This window comes from Musca autumnalis, unplaced genomic scaffold, assembly GCF_047663935.1.
Source record: "Musca autumnalis isolate F117 unplaced genomic scaffold, ASM4766393v1 scaffold_1, whole genome shotgun sequence".
NCBI lineage: Eukaryota > Metazoa > Arthropoda > Insecta > Diptera > Muscidae > Musca > Musca autumnalis.
Window position 1 is genome coordinate 35811662 of NW_027411644.1, and position 17096 is coordinate 35828757.

The following is a 17096-nucleotide window of genomic DNA, read 5'->3' on the forward strand; positions in this document are numbered from 1 at the left end:
GTCGGCAAGTTCAAAGCTACAAAATGGACACAAAATTCTGAAAAGACCCGAAATATATTCGATCTGTCCGTAGATTAATATTTCAATTCACATAGGCTGAGGGTATATCTCTGTCGGCAAAGCCGACTGATACTTTTTTTTACTTGTTTTTTATCCTCAGAGGGACTTTTGTTTTCTGTCCCTGTGACCTTGAGCAATTTTGTAACAGTAGCCACAGGGGCTGTCCCTGAGCAACAGATGATCGCGTTCTGTAAATAATCGTTTCCAGATACCCAATAATCAATATAAAATTATTGCCAATTACCATCATAGGATCATTGGTCCCGATCATTGTTCTTAACAGAGTTCCAAATTATCAAAGGAATCGTATAATATGCGATCTTCAAGCCACAGTTACGAGACTGCAGAACACCATTAGGTTCCTCAATAAACGAATCATGGAGAACAATCCCTTAATTTTGCACCATTAAAACGAAGAATAAGGCCAAACCGAGCTGAAAATTTGTTCTTAAAGTACGGTTACATTAGAGTTTTTTGCCGGGTTAACCCACTTCAGGAGGATTTATTTGACGTTTGCGCTATGGAATTAACATTTGAAACCCAAACCCACTGGGTTAATCCGGTTAAGTGTAGCCGGGGTATTAAGATGTTGAAATGTTGGTGCCGTTATTACAGTTAAAAAAAAAAAACTCAAAATTATTTCTGATAAAAGATCACAACCAAAAGAAGCTGAAGGAAGTTTTCAGAAGGTCCTAACGAGTTGCTCTTGCAGATGGATAAGACCATAACTTCGATGAACTTATCTAAATCCGTTCTTAAAGGGGGTTATTATGAACGTAAATTCCCCGTAATTTTTCTCACTCTCTCCCTTATATTGACAGAGAAAACTCACAGGTAATTTTCGTCCAGAATAAGGCTGAAAACGTAGAGTGTTTGAAAGTGCCAGGTTAAAGAACAACAACCCAAAATTATTTCCCAAAGACGATCAAAATGGTTTACAATAACAAAGTTTTGGCATAGAAGACCAATAAGATCTTCCAGAAGAATAAAATAATATCAAAAATCAGTTTATAGAAGTTCCTAACGACAAGTCCATGCAGGAGAATACGACCAAAATTTCGATGAACAGCTCATAATTTGTTCATGAAAGGGCGGAAGCTCGGAGGCGTCAGTAGAATTCAGCTTAAAGGACAAAAAATACCAAAGTATTTCTAATAGAAGATCTACATGTAGATGACCGAATCTGACCCAAAGTGCTTACAATAACATAATTTTCTGCCACAACGCCAATAAGTTGTTCTTGAAAAATAATAGGCACTCAGACAAGAAGTTACAAACTGTTCATTGAAGTTCGTAATGAGGAAGGAAGAGAGCACTAAAACCAAGATTAATTCTTAAAGAAGCTCAAGAAGAAGTAGAAAGGCAATAATTTCGTTGAAACACACACTGAAGTTGAAGCAGCACAGAATATTTTCTATAATCTCACTTTTTTGAGGTTAAATTGAAAATGTTGTTAAAGTTTCTTATTTCCTCAGAACAGCATCAACAGGGATATTGATTTTTAAATAATGCATATCTTTGGAAGCCATGAACAGCTAAGAAAGCATATGTGCTTGGAGATGACAAAGGTCTGATCATAGAACGCCAAAAATAGTCTAAAAGTTAGGAGTAACAAAGGCTGACTTCCATATCGTCAGATGCTTTGTGCAGTTGCACACTCATGCATTGTTACTCGATAATGTAACTAAATGCATCAGAAAAAAAATATTAAAAAGTGCGCAATTGTGACGTTTTAGAATTCATAGCTTCGCATTTGTTAAGTATTACGGCGTTAAGAAACACATTACTTCAGACATTTGCAAAGCATCTGACGATACGGAAGTCAGCAAAGTTTTCCCATAGAAGACCAAATGTTCTTGCTAATGAATAACAGAATACAAAGGATTCTCTTAAGGGGTTACCTCTACTTGTCACTTTCAAAAAATCGAAAAAAATATTATTGGCTTATTTTGAAGTACAGTTAGAATAGAGTATGCCGCAACACGATCGGAGCAAAATTGCCTGAGATATGAGCATTGGAAGGGAACAATTTATTGTGATTTGTATGTAGCGTGGAAACTTTAAACGCGTGTTTCTCGAAATGGCATTTTTGAAGTCGGTGCCAATGATAGCTCGAAAACGAATCGACCGATCTTCATATGGTTTGTTGAGCTTATTATATACATAAAAAGTTTGTCTTCAAGCGAGACAGATTTTTTTTTAAATTTTTTTTGCCCGAATTTTGGACGGAATCTGTCAATTTTTTGTCGTTAAAATTCGAAATTTTGACTTTGACAGCCCACAATTTTTTGTAAATCGATTTTTTAAATTTCTGTTTCGCATAAAGACAAGATTATTAGGTTCTTAAAACGCCCACAAAAATATACGAAGATCGGCCCAACCGTTTTCGTGCTATCGTTGGCACCGCAAAACGCTTTTATAAAAAAGGGCTTCGCATGTAGCCATTGACACACAAGACTAAGCAATGTTTTTCAACAACAAAAATTCCAGAAGTAGTTCAAGATGCGCTTTTTCGGGATTAAAAAAATATCTACCTAAAAATATTGGTAGTTTCTTTGAAAAAAAAATCATAAAAAATGATATTTTTGGCCTGCACAACTAGGGGTAACCCCTTAAGAATATATAGGATATGTTTGTAGAAGGACAAAACTTCGGAAAAGATAAACTTATACTTTGTCCATATAAACCAATAAGAATTTATAAAAAAAAACATATTTTCTATAACCTCACTTTTTTGAGGTTATATTGTATAGGTTTTTAAAGTTTCTTATTTCCCTAGAACAGCGTCAACCGTAAAAATTATTTCTTAGCTTTTGAAGTGAGTAAAATGTACAAAAGCTCGAAAAAATATTTGTTACAACGTATGTACATATTTTGAGGTTATATAGAATGACTTTAAAACAACCAACAAGGCGATTGGACACTTTAGTTGTTTGTATCTCAAAACAGGGATTAGGGAGTCTAAAAAACGTCTCCTTTAACAAATGTTTTGTTATAAAAACTATAGCGAGTTAGTTGTTGGTATTTTCAGGAAGCCTTTTGTATTCCTGTATGAGGGAATAGTGCATTATTTTAAACATTTTCTAATGATTTTTGTGTTCTTAAGACCATCGTTTGGGGAATTTTGCTCAATTTTTAGTTGATGAACCTCCTACAGGGTGTACATTCTAAAAGAATGCCATTGAATGTTATTTTGGGCAACGCATTTCAAACATAACCTCATTTGTGTGGCAACCGGTAATCATATCCCTAAACTATAATTCAAGTACATATAGTTTTTAGTGATATCCAAAAACAAAGCCAGGTTTAAAATATGTTAATAGAATCAAAATCATAGTCATCATATTTTTTATTATTAAATATTAACATTTGAACTTGTAATGGAATTGTTTTTTGTTGGGTTTTCTTTTTTTGTCTATTATGTATACAAAAAGAGTATATAATCTTTCCCTTGAGGAGATTTCTTGGTACTAAAATCAAATTGTTTTATGTATGTATATATACGAAGACTGTTTTTGTTACTGTTGTTATTGTTATATCCAATAATGATATATTATCGTGAGTCTCTGTTCTTCTGCGCATGTGTGTGGTGTTTTTTGTGTGATTTTGTTTTTATGTTTGTTTTTCTTTTTTTGGCATTTAATTATTAATAATCATGTATAAAATATATTCAGTTTTTTTTTGTATATAAATAAATATATATTTATACATAGAAATGTATATATAAATATATTTCAAGGGTTTTTTTTTTGTTTTCTTTCTATAACTATTGTTATTTTAGTTTTTTTTATATATATAGTTCTTTTGCTTTTGCTTCTCCATAAACACATCGCTTGTATATTTTTGTTTTATGTGTATAGGGTGTATTTGTGTAAACAGCTTTTTCCTATAATTCTGCCTATTTGTTTTACATCCAAAGATATTTTTTCGTTTTCTAATTTTTTATATTTCGTTTTTTTGTTTGTTTTGTTTTATAATTTTAAGCGTATAATTAAGTTGATGTTACTGTTAGGTTTCTTCTTAATTTACATATGTATATCTGTAACGTAATAATAATATATAATGTACGTATGTATACTTTCTTTTCTTGTATTCTATATGTGTTTTGTTTGTTTGTTTTTGTTTTTTCTTATATAATAAACATTCAAAATGTTTTCCTTAATAGTATAAAAATTATATATAAATTGTAATAATGCAATTATTTTATACATATGTATATAGTATATATGTACATAATTTCCTTATTATTCCTTTTCTTATTATATTTAATATAATTTTTTTTATGATTTTGTTGTAGTATATTTCGGGGTTTTTGTTGTTGTTGTTTTTTCACAATTATTTACAAACGCAGTTGTATATTCAACCAACTCAGTCAGTAGTTTAAATTATTTTTGTTATTATTGTTCTTTTATGAAGTGGTATGTGTGAATGAATTCTTGTGTTTTTATGGGAGGGGGAGGAGATTTTAGTGCTTTTGTGTGTTTTTGTAATACAAATACATATTTGGTTTATTCTTTGCCAAATTTTGTAACACCACACCAGTTTTTAAATCGGTCGTTATTTTAGTTTTACATAAGATATGGAGCTAAAAGGAAACATGAAATTCCAAGTGCCAAGTGATCCAACAATAGGCCATACTTTTCGTATTCAAATACCAGTTTATTTTTTTTAATTTATTAACTAATTTTATAAAGTGAGGTTAGAGTGGAAGCATGTTTCATCGATAGCATGCTTGTCAGAGACTGAATAGAGGCTTATATTTTGTTTCCTTCTTGTTAAATAAATTTCATTTTCTTAAATTTTCCATTACAACTATCAAAAGTGAGGTTATGGTTAAATCGATTTCTTCATGACAATAATTCATAATAAACTCCTTAGACAATTTTAGTCGAGTTATGTGTGCATTTTAAACCTTCGTTCTATTACTGTTATCAATTTCCATTTTTTTCGAATTTTCAGCTATCTTTATAAAAAAAGTGAGGTTAGAATCGAAATATTGGTCCTCGGTATGTTCATTTGTCACACTCTAAACAGGGATACAAATAAAATTGTGGGACTAATATTTTGATTCAATAATCAAAAAATGCCTTTTAAACTCTCACTATGACCTTTAAAAATTGAGGTTATGGTTAAATAGATTATTTTTTATGAGGATACTTTATATGTAATAAAGGCACTACCACTTGGACGATTACAGAAATAAGCATATTTAATACCTTATTCATAACTGTTCCATAAAAGTGCAGTCGTCATTTTCGAATTTATCCATTAATTTTGTAAAGTGAGGTTAGGATCGAAAATGTTTTTTTTTTTTTGGGAAGGTGATTTGACAAAACCTATATATAGACAATATATGGAAATAATACGATATACATGTGTGAGATGCACATTGTGCTAGTTTTTGCTAAATAAATTTCATTTTTGTTCAATTTTTTACAAGCCTAAAGAGTGAGGTTATGATTGACTCAATTTCTCTCTTTAAGTACAATAATTCATTATTAAGTTACTTCTTAGACGTTAGAAGAAGCAAACAGATAAAATCTTCGTTTTATTACTGTAATTAAGTTCCAGTTTTTCGAATTATCAACTAACTTTATAAAGTGAGGTTAGTTTTTTAACTAATTGCCAAGTTCCAAATACAATTTGGGTGAGGCTAAAGTTATATCAATACTTTGCAATAAAGGCACTTCTTAGACAATTTAGAAGATGGTGGGTAAAACCTTTTGTTTTATTATTGTAATTAAAATTCCAGACTTTAAACTCAATTCAACTAAAAGTAAGGTTAGGATATAGTTTTTTTCGGCATGTTGGTTTGTCAAACTTAGATGGAGACCATAGTATAGATTACATCCAAATATTTTGCTTTTTGAAATATTGTAGAAGAGCCTTGCATAGAGTGTCTAAAGAATTCTTTCATTTATAAACGAGCCATCCGTTTGGAAGATCTTCTGTCTACACGAAAAAGGTCTTCCAACTTTAAGGATGACCCCTTTAGAAGGTACTATTTCTATAGATAACACCCTTATGAATCTTCTACATACGAAATATCAATTTTAAGGACATTTGAGGTCCTCTGTTTATTGATTTATAAAAGATCCATTTCGTATATTGGAGAATCCTTTCTAAAGACTTTAAGGTATGGAAACCCCCTTTCGAAAGAAATCAATTTGTAAAATATCTCCTAGGATATCTTCCAACATTAAAATGTATAGAAGACCCCTTTAGCAGATATTTTATCTATAGAAGACTTTTTAGGAGATATTCTATGTAGGGAACTTCTTTAGGAGGTCTTCTGCATTTAGGGTTTCAATCAATATATGACCCACATAGAAGGTTATCTATCCATGATGATACCCATCTTCTATCTAAGAGATATCAATCTTTGTGTAATCTTTTACACTTTGAATTCTATTTATTGACTTATAGACGATCCCTTAAGGATGTCGTAAATATATCGCTTCAGAAAGACGTCTGCATATAGAAGATTCCTTTAAAGGCCTTTTTTCTTCAGAAACTTTCTTTTGAAAGACATCTTTATATAAAAGAACTCTTCGGAGGTCTCCTAAGAGATCCTCCATCATTAAAAATGTTTAGAAGATCCTTTAGTGTATACTATATATCTATAGAAGGTTCCTTTTAGGAGGAATTGATTTTAGAGAGAGCCTTTAGGTAGTCTTTTATCTAGAGAATACCCTGCTAGGAGATATTATACTTATAGAAGATCCCGTAAGGCGCATTTTATCAGTTGCAGTGGTCTACATTTAAAATCCTGCTATCAACTAGGATAAAGAACTTGAAATCGACAATATGATAATCAGGCGACCCTTAAAGCTTTCAAGACTTGGAGCATAAAGTCGGGAGCAGTTTATGAATGAAGAATAGTTCACGGATCGTAAAACAAAACAAAAAATAAGAACTACTTGACATAACCTCACATTTTTAAGGCAACCATGTTGAATATCTTGAAATCGGCAACATGATAGTCAGTTCGATCCTAAAAGCTCTAAAGACATTGGATGAAGAATGGCTCAATCTGGATGGAAATCTTGCATTGTAGAAAAAAACTATTTGACATAACTTCACTTTTTTAGCATATACAGGGCAATCATGAATAAAAATTCCGTGCGGAATATGTTCCCTTTTCCCAATTTCACAATTTTTTATTTCCACAAAATTCTGAGGGAAATATTCATGATTGCCCTAATAATAAATTGTTTACTAAAGTGGTGCTGAAAAATGCATATGCTCCCTAAACCTTGTCTACTTTTAAAGCAAGAAAATAATTTATTAATAAAATATTTGTTCATAACCTCACTTCTTTTGTTCTTATATTAAAAAGTTTTTAAGACACGGATTATTATATCCTAACCTCAAAGCCGCTAATGACTAAAGAATGTCTCAGGGGGCTGCTAATCTCGCATCTTACAAAAAGATATAAAATATTTGACATAACCTAAATTTTTGAAAAATATTTGCCATAACCCCCCACCAATATTTATAGGTTATAATTACATTTTTCTTAACAGGCTAGGCTTTACGGAAAAGTCTTTTACCAAATCATGTCTTCGTGTGTTGTAAAAAATAATAATTCTTCAAAATCCTAATGACAATTGAATTAACCACCTCACTACTTGCAGGTGTTAACAGTATTATTGGATTCCTTAGTTTAATTGAGCCAATAAGAATTGATTAAAAATACTTTCCATAACCTCACTATTTTGACGATGTAAAAAAATGTCGCTTCGAACAGCGTAAAGGTTTCCTAAATCAGGTCTAGCTTTTGAAGGTAATAAAAGTACATTGAAGCTCAAAAAGTTATATACCATAATGCAATTATTTAGAGATTATAAAGGATAAGTTTCTAAAAATGACATTTTAACTATCAAAACTGTCATCTCTACTATAGACATACTAAATTATGTCTAAATTTTTAAAGCAAATCAGAATTTATTACAAAATGAAACTCACCATTTTGAGGTTATGATCACCAGTTTGAAGTTATGATCATTTTGCTAATAAGGCATTAAAACCCTTTAATTAGTGTTAACACTACTATAAATTTCATAAATTATGAATGCTTTATGAAAAGAAGATAGAATTTATATAAAAAGAATAGAAACAAAACTTTACATAACCTCACTATTTTCAGGCTTCTTCTTGGCTTCTGTAACTTTTAACTACTGTCCATATTGCTTTGTAATCATTACAACAACAACGAAACAAAAAAATGGAATCGGTTCTCTGGCATTTAAAACTCTAATAAAGCCCTCGGCACATACGGTCCGTTGAGCGTCGCGTTACAACAACCATATGAAAACTTCAAGAACAAACTTGGCATCACTTACAGTTTTTTTCATGTGGTTGTTGTTTATAAAGCGTGACGCGACGCACAACGGACCGTATATGCCGTATGCCATAAATTGGCAAGCAGAAACGGTCCGTTGAGTGACGCGCGTTACACGTTAAAACAACAGCCAGCCACATGAAAAAAGTGGAAGTGATGCCAAGTTTTTTGACAGTAACGATCTGTCTATTTTTTACGTCAACGCGTGTTTTAAAATTCACTCAACGGATTGCAGTTGGTCCTTTAAAGTAGTCTTTAAAAGGTTAGATCACTATAGAACTATTAGATTTGGCTTAGATAATATGTATGTATTGAAGTCTCTTACCTCTCTTTCTGAGTCCATATCTTCTTAATCAATTATAATCAATTCCGAGTTTAAAAAAAGGGCTATAAATGTTGTTACAAAATCTGGTTTGAAAATATTCGCGCGAGTCTTGATCTCGTTGGTTTTTTTTAGTTTCCTACTTTAGTACTCGTGTGTTTCGTTTTTGGATGATTCACGACCCACAAAACCATTGGGTGGGGGATGTGAAATTGGTGTTGCTGTCGTTGGTTGTTGCTGTTGTTGTTCTTTAAACCATTGTTCTTTACGTGAAAATGTTGACGACAAAGGAGCTGCTGCCGTCGTATCAATTAATGTCATTGTTTGTGGTTGTTGTTGTTGTTGTTGCTGCTGCTGGTGTTGTGATGTTTGTGTAGGAGTTATTGATAGGGAGGCAGTGTTCGTTGCGCTTTTGCCACTACTACTACTTTGGCTACGACTTCGATCGGTTTTCGTTGTTGTTGTCTTGTCATTATTACTACTGCTACTATTACTACTGCTACGTCTCACTAATGATAAATCATCCATGGGTATATCTACTGTAGGAGTACGGCTGCCGGCATCAACTTCATTATTAACTCCAGTGTCATTTTGATGCCGGTCAAAATTTAAAGATGATGATGCTGTTGCTGCTGAGGGAGGAGCTATTGCCGTTGTTGAAGACGATGGTGGTGGTGCTGCTGCCGCTGCTGTGCTATTATTTTTTATAATATTGGCAAGGGTATTAAAGCGTTCGCCAAGTATGGGACGTGTTAGTTGTGCCGCAGTTGATCCAGATCTTGGTAATACTGTACTTGAATTCGAATTTCCTGGTATAAGGGGTGACATTACTTGGTAATTTGCCACATCACCAATGTCCATAACACCCCCCATTATACCACCAACTCCTGCTCCACCACCACCTATATCAGCAATTTTCTTTTGCGGTTCATTCATCATCACATATGTTGATGCAGTCTCAGTCTCTAGTAAAGGTGTACCACCAGGTTGCATAATTTCATAATTGGGATTATCTCCACCTGCTGTGGTGTTTAATGTCGATGTGGTGCCTGTTGTGTTCAATGATTCATCTAACATTCTATAGGTGGGCTGTGATGATCCCATCATAAATGCCGAGGCGGAATGGAGTCGCGGTCGTATGCGACTTGTCTCATTGCCAATCATACTTGTGTCACCGAAACTATCGTCCAAACGTCGATAATTGGTATTATCACTTGTACCCGATGAGGTGGAGTAAAATCTCGGATGTCCTGTGTAGCTACCAGTACTACCACTGCCGCCACTTTCAATTGTGCCCAGATTTTGTCCACTCATACTTTTGCCACGACCTGTACGAGACAAACTACTAATACTACCCCCCGCACCAGCTGTTGTTGGATTGGAACTTGTACTTTTGTGGCTGGCATTGCTGCCGGAACGTTTGTGAAATATTCGTTTGTTCATGTTCATGACACGATTACGTGCCGAATCAGCCACTGCCCTTAGGCTTGGGTATTTACCACCACCTGCGGTTGTGGTTTTCGAGGAAGCATTCGATGAAGCTGCCGATGCTGTTGATGGATGCAATGATGATGGTGCCTGTTGGGCTATTACATCGTCTGGCATTGATGTGGACAAGGGCATTATGGTGGGTTGCTTTTGTTTCCCTCCTTTGGGACGTTGCAATAGATTCTCGCCCGCCGTTGATTGCATGCCAAAATCATCTTCATCATCATCAGCTACACCACCTGTTGGATCTCCGACTGCACCACCATGGGGTACATGTTCGCTATAGTTGGGACTTGGATCATACATTTCATAACCCTGTTCATCAGAATCGCGCTTTGGCACCTCATCTTCATTGACCGGATCAAAACTGTCCGGTTGTACATAGGCATCAGCATCCTCGGAATTACGATGTGTTCGCGATTGCTGTTGTTGTTTAAATCTTGTCGGTTGATAGAGATCACGATGATGTGGATGGGTGTGAGGATGTGTCAGCTGATGGCTAGTGGTGCTTGATCCCAATTTTCTTATGCCCGCCGAGGTGGAGGGAGCCGAATTCAACAGATGACGATTCGGATGTAAAATTCCAGAAACATTGTAACTACCACGTGATTGTTCATCTGGTGTACTGCTAATTATTGGAGAATCAATGCTATAGACATTGTAGAGGATCAAAGTACCCAGGGAATAAAATTCAAGTTAATGAAACTTACCTGTATGGCGAATGGGGAGCATCATCATCCATAATCATAGATGAATCACCACGATGATCAATTGATGAATTATTATCGGCATTTAATTTGTAATTGTAATCCTCAAGGCGTAATGGTGTCGTTACATCTTCCATATCATTGTCTAGATCATCGAAAACATCGCCAGATCTTTGATTACGTTCTGCAAATGGTAGATGAGATGCGACACGTTATCCACATTTTAGGTGTTTTTCAGGTATACGCATTCATCATTATACATACCTGCCAATTCTTTTTCCAATATTGTCTGTCCCTCCGGTGAGTTATAGAATGATACCTCTCGAAAGTGTGGATCGGCCAAATCGTATAAATAGCGTATAATTTCAATAAATGTTGGCCGTGCCGTAGCCCGATGTTGCCAACATTTTTGCATTAACATATACAATTTGTCTGGACAATTCTCGGGTCGTTCCATTACACCACCATCGATAACATAACGCAAAACTTGATCGTTTGAAAAGCCCTGCAAAGAAAAAGAAAACAAAATAAAAAAATTTCAATGAAAATCGCAAAACACAGGGTGACGATAAATGTCAGCACAACGGTCGCGATTGGTGTTGCTTTGGTAAAAAAGGTGTTATCTTTAGAGTGACGATAAATAACAATAAAAAGGTCTCGTTTTGTGTTACTTAGGTAAAATCAGGGAGTTAACTTTATGTCTCTTTGTCTAAGTGGTTTTCTAACACAGTGGGATTTTGACCTCCCAGTACAGTCGAACTAAAATCTTAGTGGCCATGTCACGGTATCAAAGTTAAAGGATCCTGAAAACTTGCAACAATCGCTTTTTGTGGCCCTTGATATTTGGGGATGTGAGAGAATGGCCCATCTATCCATCCACAGCCACATCCCTCGAATGAGCTCCTGACCCCTTCCAGCACCTGTTTCCCCCAGCAACATTAGCAGTCGCAGCTGAGACTTCTTCGTTTGCGTCTGTCCCTTCGACTTCTGCGACTTTGTAGCGGGAGCCAATTTTGTGATGGCAATTCGTGTCGTTGGAGCTTCTGGAGTCAAGTTGACTGCCCATTGGTGTCTGCAAGGGATCCGGGGACAGCTTGATAGCGCAGGGTTTTCGGACTTCACTGATTCACAGATTTTTCCACAACATAATTCATCAAAGGAGCTCCAAAAGCCTTCCAGCTCTAGTTTCCCCCCAGCAAATTTATCGGCAGTGGCAGGCGGAGCTCTTAAACTAGCTGAGGCCTTGTGCGAATGCTTAATTTGCGTCTGCCCGCTAGGCATTTTCTATTTTGTAGCCGGAGGCACCATGGTGAAGTCCGATCGTGTCGTTGGAGACAATAGAGTCAAGTTGGCTGGCCCTGCCGCACACACTATTGATGTCCGCTAGGGATCTGCACAGCTAGAACTTGACTGGCTCTAGTGTAGTCATCGCAGTGGTAACTACGTTCGGCCCAGGGAACGGAATCCTTCCGATAGGTAGCGAACGCTTCTCATGGTGAGGACACTACCTCTCGAAGCGCTTCGTAAAGTGAAGCTCCTACCTTATCTCCCGTAATTCAGCCTCCGAAACATCTTCTGGGGATTTCTCCACGATCTTGGGACAATATTGCATCGGCCCAAACTTCTCTTGCTGAGAGAATGATCCATCTCTTCATCCACAGATTGATCCGTTAAAGCGTCCTGCTTGGAAGGACAGGTCTTTCGGAAGCGACCGACGTTCCATCCCTAATCGTATGGGTTTGGTGTTCCATAAGGGGCACTGGAAACTACATTCGTACCAGGGAACAGAAACCGTTCGATAGCTAGCCAACGATTCTCCTGGGGATTTTTCCACGAACATGGAACAATATAGCCGTGTTGTTCTTTTTTATCGGGGCTTGCTGCTCTTGATGGTTGGGTCTGTCGAAAGGGAACGGTGTTTCAACCTCTGAGGGAGTTGCCTCCCCATTCGAATAAGATGACATGATCGTAGTGTCCATCTCATTGTCCGACGGAGGGATGATTTCCCAATTGCTCGTTTTCCCGACTCAGACCAAGATTTGCACTCTCCCCAAGTTCCCTGTTCTGCGTCTGAATTGCGTCACTCACAGTATCCATGGTCGGTGTAAAGCAATCATCCCCGCACGGATTTGCGTCTTTTGTATCAGATACAGCGTTGTCCTTGGTCATAGCAGTAGACCCCAAGGCGGATGCTTTATTTTGTTGTGGGGTGTTCTTTGTGTTTGTTTTAATTTGCATATCATGGCGGAACTGAGGAGGGTTATGACCTTGGCCCCCTCCACAATCATGATTATTACTCCATTTTCATTTCTCAACCTGGCTTGGGACCGGCTACGGTGGATCTCAAGTTCTTTTAACACCTATTGAATACAATGCATCTACCAACGGTCAGACACCAAAGTGCGAGTACCAATCGACTCTTTGGTTGATGCTATTATATGGGTCAGGCAGGTACCCTCTTGATAATATAACTCTATATTCAAACCGAAACTCTATCAGCGATGTTGGCCTAAACAACAGCCACCACAGTGCCACCACATGAAGAGCAATACCAAATGCCAGGCCAGATCGTTAGACCTTGTCTCCAGTCTAGCTTTTTACCCATAAGACTGAGTGGGTACAATAATAGTTTCACATCCTTTCTTCATAATGTTGAATGTATATTTTCTTTCCTAGTAATATTTATTATAAAGACATTTAACAAACTTACCTGATAGGGTTGAGATGCCAATGTGGCCATTTCCCACAAGACCACACCATAACTGAAGACATCACTGGAACTGGAGTAAACACCATCCCTTAAGCTTTCTGGTGACATCCAACGTACAGGTAGTAAACCTATAAGGATAAATATACATTTATTTAAATTCCTTTATTTATCGAAGGACAGTCCGCCTTACTCACCTTTAGTTCCCTTGCGATAATAGTCATTCTCATAAATATCACGAGTCATGCCAAAATCACCAATTTTCACTGTCAAATCAGCGGCCACCATACAATTTCGAGCTGCCAAATCACGATGCACAAATTTCTTGGCCGCCAAATACGCCATACCATCGGCAATTTCAATGGCCATTTGATAAATCCGACTCAAAGGTGGTGGTTGTGAGGACATACCACCTCTAGCCATTAAATTCATGGCAGCCACTTCATCACGATCATCGGGACGATGAGCACGTAAATATGTTTTTAAATCGCCATTTTTCATAAGTTCCATTATCACCAATGCCGGTTGTCCGCGAGAGCATACACCCAGTAAACGTACCACATGATATGTATCGAATTGTTTCATAACACAGGCCTCATTCAAGAAATTTATACGCTCACGATCTGTGGCGTTTTCATTGACCGTCTTAATGGCACATGGCGTATCATCTTCACTACTTTTCAAAATACCCTCATACACCATGCCGAATGAACCCTGACCCAAGGGACTCAATTGTATGACATTTTCCCTTGCCACCTCCCATTCGTCGGGTATATACTGTAGACTGATGTAATGTTGATTCATTGAGGGGAAAATTTTCAAGTCATTTGGTGTTGCTAAATGCTTGCGCAGCAAAAGATATACTATGATCGTTATTAAGCCAATCAACACGATGCAACCCACAACAATGCCAGCAATAATACTAGGAGCCAAAGAAGTGGCCTAAAAGAAACAATAAAAAAAAGATTGTTCAAAAAATTCCGCCATAAAATTTCACATAAAAAATCCACAAATTACCGGTATAGGAACATGAATAGTGTCAGAATCCAAACCTTCGCCAGCTAAGGTGTTCGTTTTGATGCGTATGCTATAGTTACCACTATGCACATCACTTAGCACATAACCATTGTGTTCGTAGTCATATTTTATGAAATCACCTTCGTTGACGCATTTCTTTTCCTCATACTCATCGTGCGTCTTAAGAGCATAGATGATGGTATATGAGACCACGGCTCCGTTTGGTCTTTTAGGTTGTTTCCAAAATAGACGTATATTGGTGCGTGATGAATTGGTAGGTTCCAAACGATACCATAAACTTTCAACACGATCGACTTTGTCTGCAAAAGGACAAGTATTTTATTCTCTATGCCGGACAGTTTTTTCCCCCATCACACTTACCCAACTTAAGAGTTCTCTTACTCTCGATCACTGTGTCACTACAATCGTCAGCTTTGTTGTTAGGTTCCGGTTCTCGACAGGCTTCGATTTCCACTTTATAATAAGTAAAATGTTTCAATTGTTTGAAAGTAAATTCAAATGTTGTAGCATTCACTGACGTAGAAAACACCTCATAGTAGCTATTACTCGGATCCATACGAATTTCATTTGTCACTTGAGTATCGTTGGTATTTTTATGGGCCACATGAGCAGCATCATTGGCAAACATGGGAGCTTGCCGTATGTGTCGTAACATGAAACTGTCCTTAGATTCCAAAGTTTCAATAACATCACGTCGGCTGCGATTTAATTCAGTTGTCATATTCCCACCATTTGAAGATTTGCTTTTGCTTGTAGTATTTTCTCGTCTGAAGAAGGAGGGGAGGGAGTTATAGCATTTTAATATATTATTCGGTTAAAGAGTTGCAGTAGTTTTGTTTACTTACTTAACATAAATGAAGTTCTGTAAAGCATTTTCAATTTCCATATTGGCATGGATTTCATTTTCATCCGGATAAATAGGAGCTTTTCCTCCCTTGGGACATTTACAATCGGGCGTTTCTTTTGGCACTTCGGTTATTGTTGTCTTTGGAATGATATCTTCAATGATGGCAACTTTCAGGGCTTTTAGAATGAAAGGAAAGGAGGTATGGATAAATTATCTACGAACTTTACGGGTGTAGGATAAATTAGATTATCCACGTGTTGTATAAATTATCTCTAAATTATGTAAATATTATCCACGTGTTGTATAAATTATCTCTAAATTATGTAAATATTATCCACGTGTTGGATAAATTATCTAAATATTATCCACGTGTTGGATAAATTATCTAAATATTATCCACGTGTTGGCTAATTTATCTAAATATTTTCCACGTGTTGGATAAATTATCTAAATATTATCCACGTGTTGGATAAATTATCTAAATATTATCCACGTGTTGGCTAATTTATCTAAATATTTTCCACGTGTTGGATAAATTATCTAAATATTATCCACGTGTTGGATAATTTATCTAAATATTATCCACGTGTTGGTTAATTTATCTAAATATTTTCCACGTGTTGGATAAATTATCTAAATATTATCCACGTGTTGGATAAATTATCTAAATATTATCCACGTGTTGGATAAATTATCAAAATATTATCCACGTGTTGGAAAAATTATCTAAATATTATCCACGTGTTGGAAAAATTATCTAAATATTATCCACGTGTTGGAAAAATTATCTAAATATTATCCACGTGTTGGAAAAATTATCTAAATATTATCCACGTGTTGGAAAAATTATCTAAATATTATCCACGTGTTGGAAAAATTATCTAAATATTATCCATGTGTTGATAAATTATCTAAATATTATCCACGTGTTGACAAAATTATCTAAATATTATCCACGTGTTGACAAAATTATCTAGATATTATCCACGTGTTGGAAAAATTATCTGAATATTATCCACGTGTTGGAAAAATTATCTAATAATTATCCAAGTGTTGGAAAAATTATCTAAATATTATCCACGTGTTGGAAAAATTATCTAAATATTATCCACGTGTTGGAAAAATTATCTAAATATTATCCACGTGTTGGAAAAATTATCTAAATATTATCCACGTGTTGGAAAAATTATCTGAATATTATCCACGTGTTGGGAAAATTATCTAATAATTATCCAAGTGTTGGAAAAATTATCTAAATATTATCCACGTGTTGGACAAATTATCTAAGTATTATCCACGTGTTGGAAAAATTATCTAAATATTATCCACGTGTTGGAAAAATTATCTAAATATTATCCACGTGTTGGAAAAATTATCTGAATATTATCCACGTGTTGGAAAAATTATCTGAATATTATCCACGTGTTGGAAAAATTATCTAATAATTATCCAAGTGTTGAAAAAATTATCTAAATATTATCCACGTGTTGGAAAAATTATCTAAATATTATCCACGTGTTGGAAAAATTATCTAAATATTATCAACGTGTTGGATAAATTATCCACGTGTTGGAAAAATTATC

The 17096-nt window shown here is 35.6% G+C and overlaps 1 protein-coding gene across 5 annotated transcripts in view; it reads right to left on the bottom strand.

The window, feature by feature from the left end:
* The window catches only part of InR (Insulin-like receptor), a 51875-nt gene that overhangs the window by 18415 nt on the left and 16364 nt on the right, over positions 1-17096 (bottom strand). For 2 of the 5 annotated variants that reach the window (XM_073973438.1, XM_073973420.1), the window contains 8 exons: positions 15512-15689; positions 15027-15433; positions 14646-14965; positions 13826-14570; positions 13632-13759; positions 11186-11426; positions 10925-11105; positions 1-10863 (listed from right to left, as the gene is read on the bottom strand). The exon at positions 1-10863 is cut by the window's left edge and continues 18415 nt beyond it. In XM_073973438.1, coding sequence (XP_073829539.1) covers positions 8871-10863; positions 10925-11105; positions 11186-11426; positions 13632-13759; positions 13826-14570; positions 14646-14965; positions 15027-15433; positions 15512-15689 — 4193 coding nt within the window. In that variant the 3' untranslated portion in view covers positions 1-8870. The remainder of the gene's footprint in view (positions 10864-10924; positions 11106-11185; positions 11427-13631; positions 13760-13825; positions 14571-14645; positions 14966-15026; positions 15434-15511; positions 15690-17096) is intronic. The other 3 variants (XM_073973429.1, XM_073973456.1, XM_073973446.1) reach the window with 3 other exon arrangements.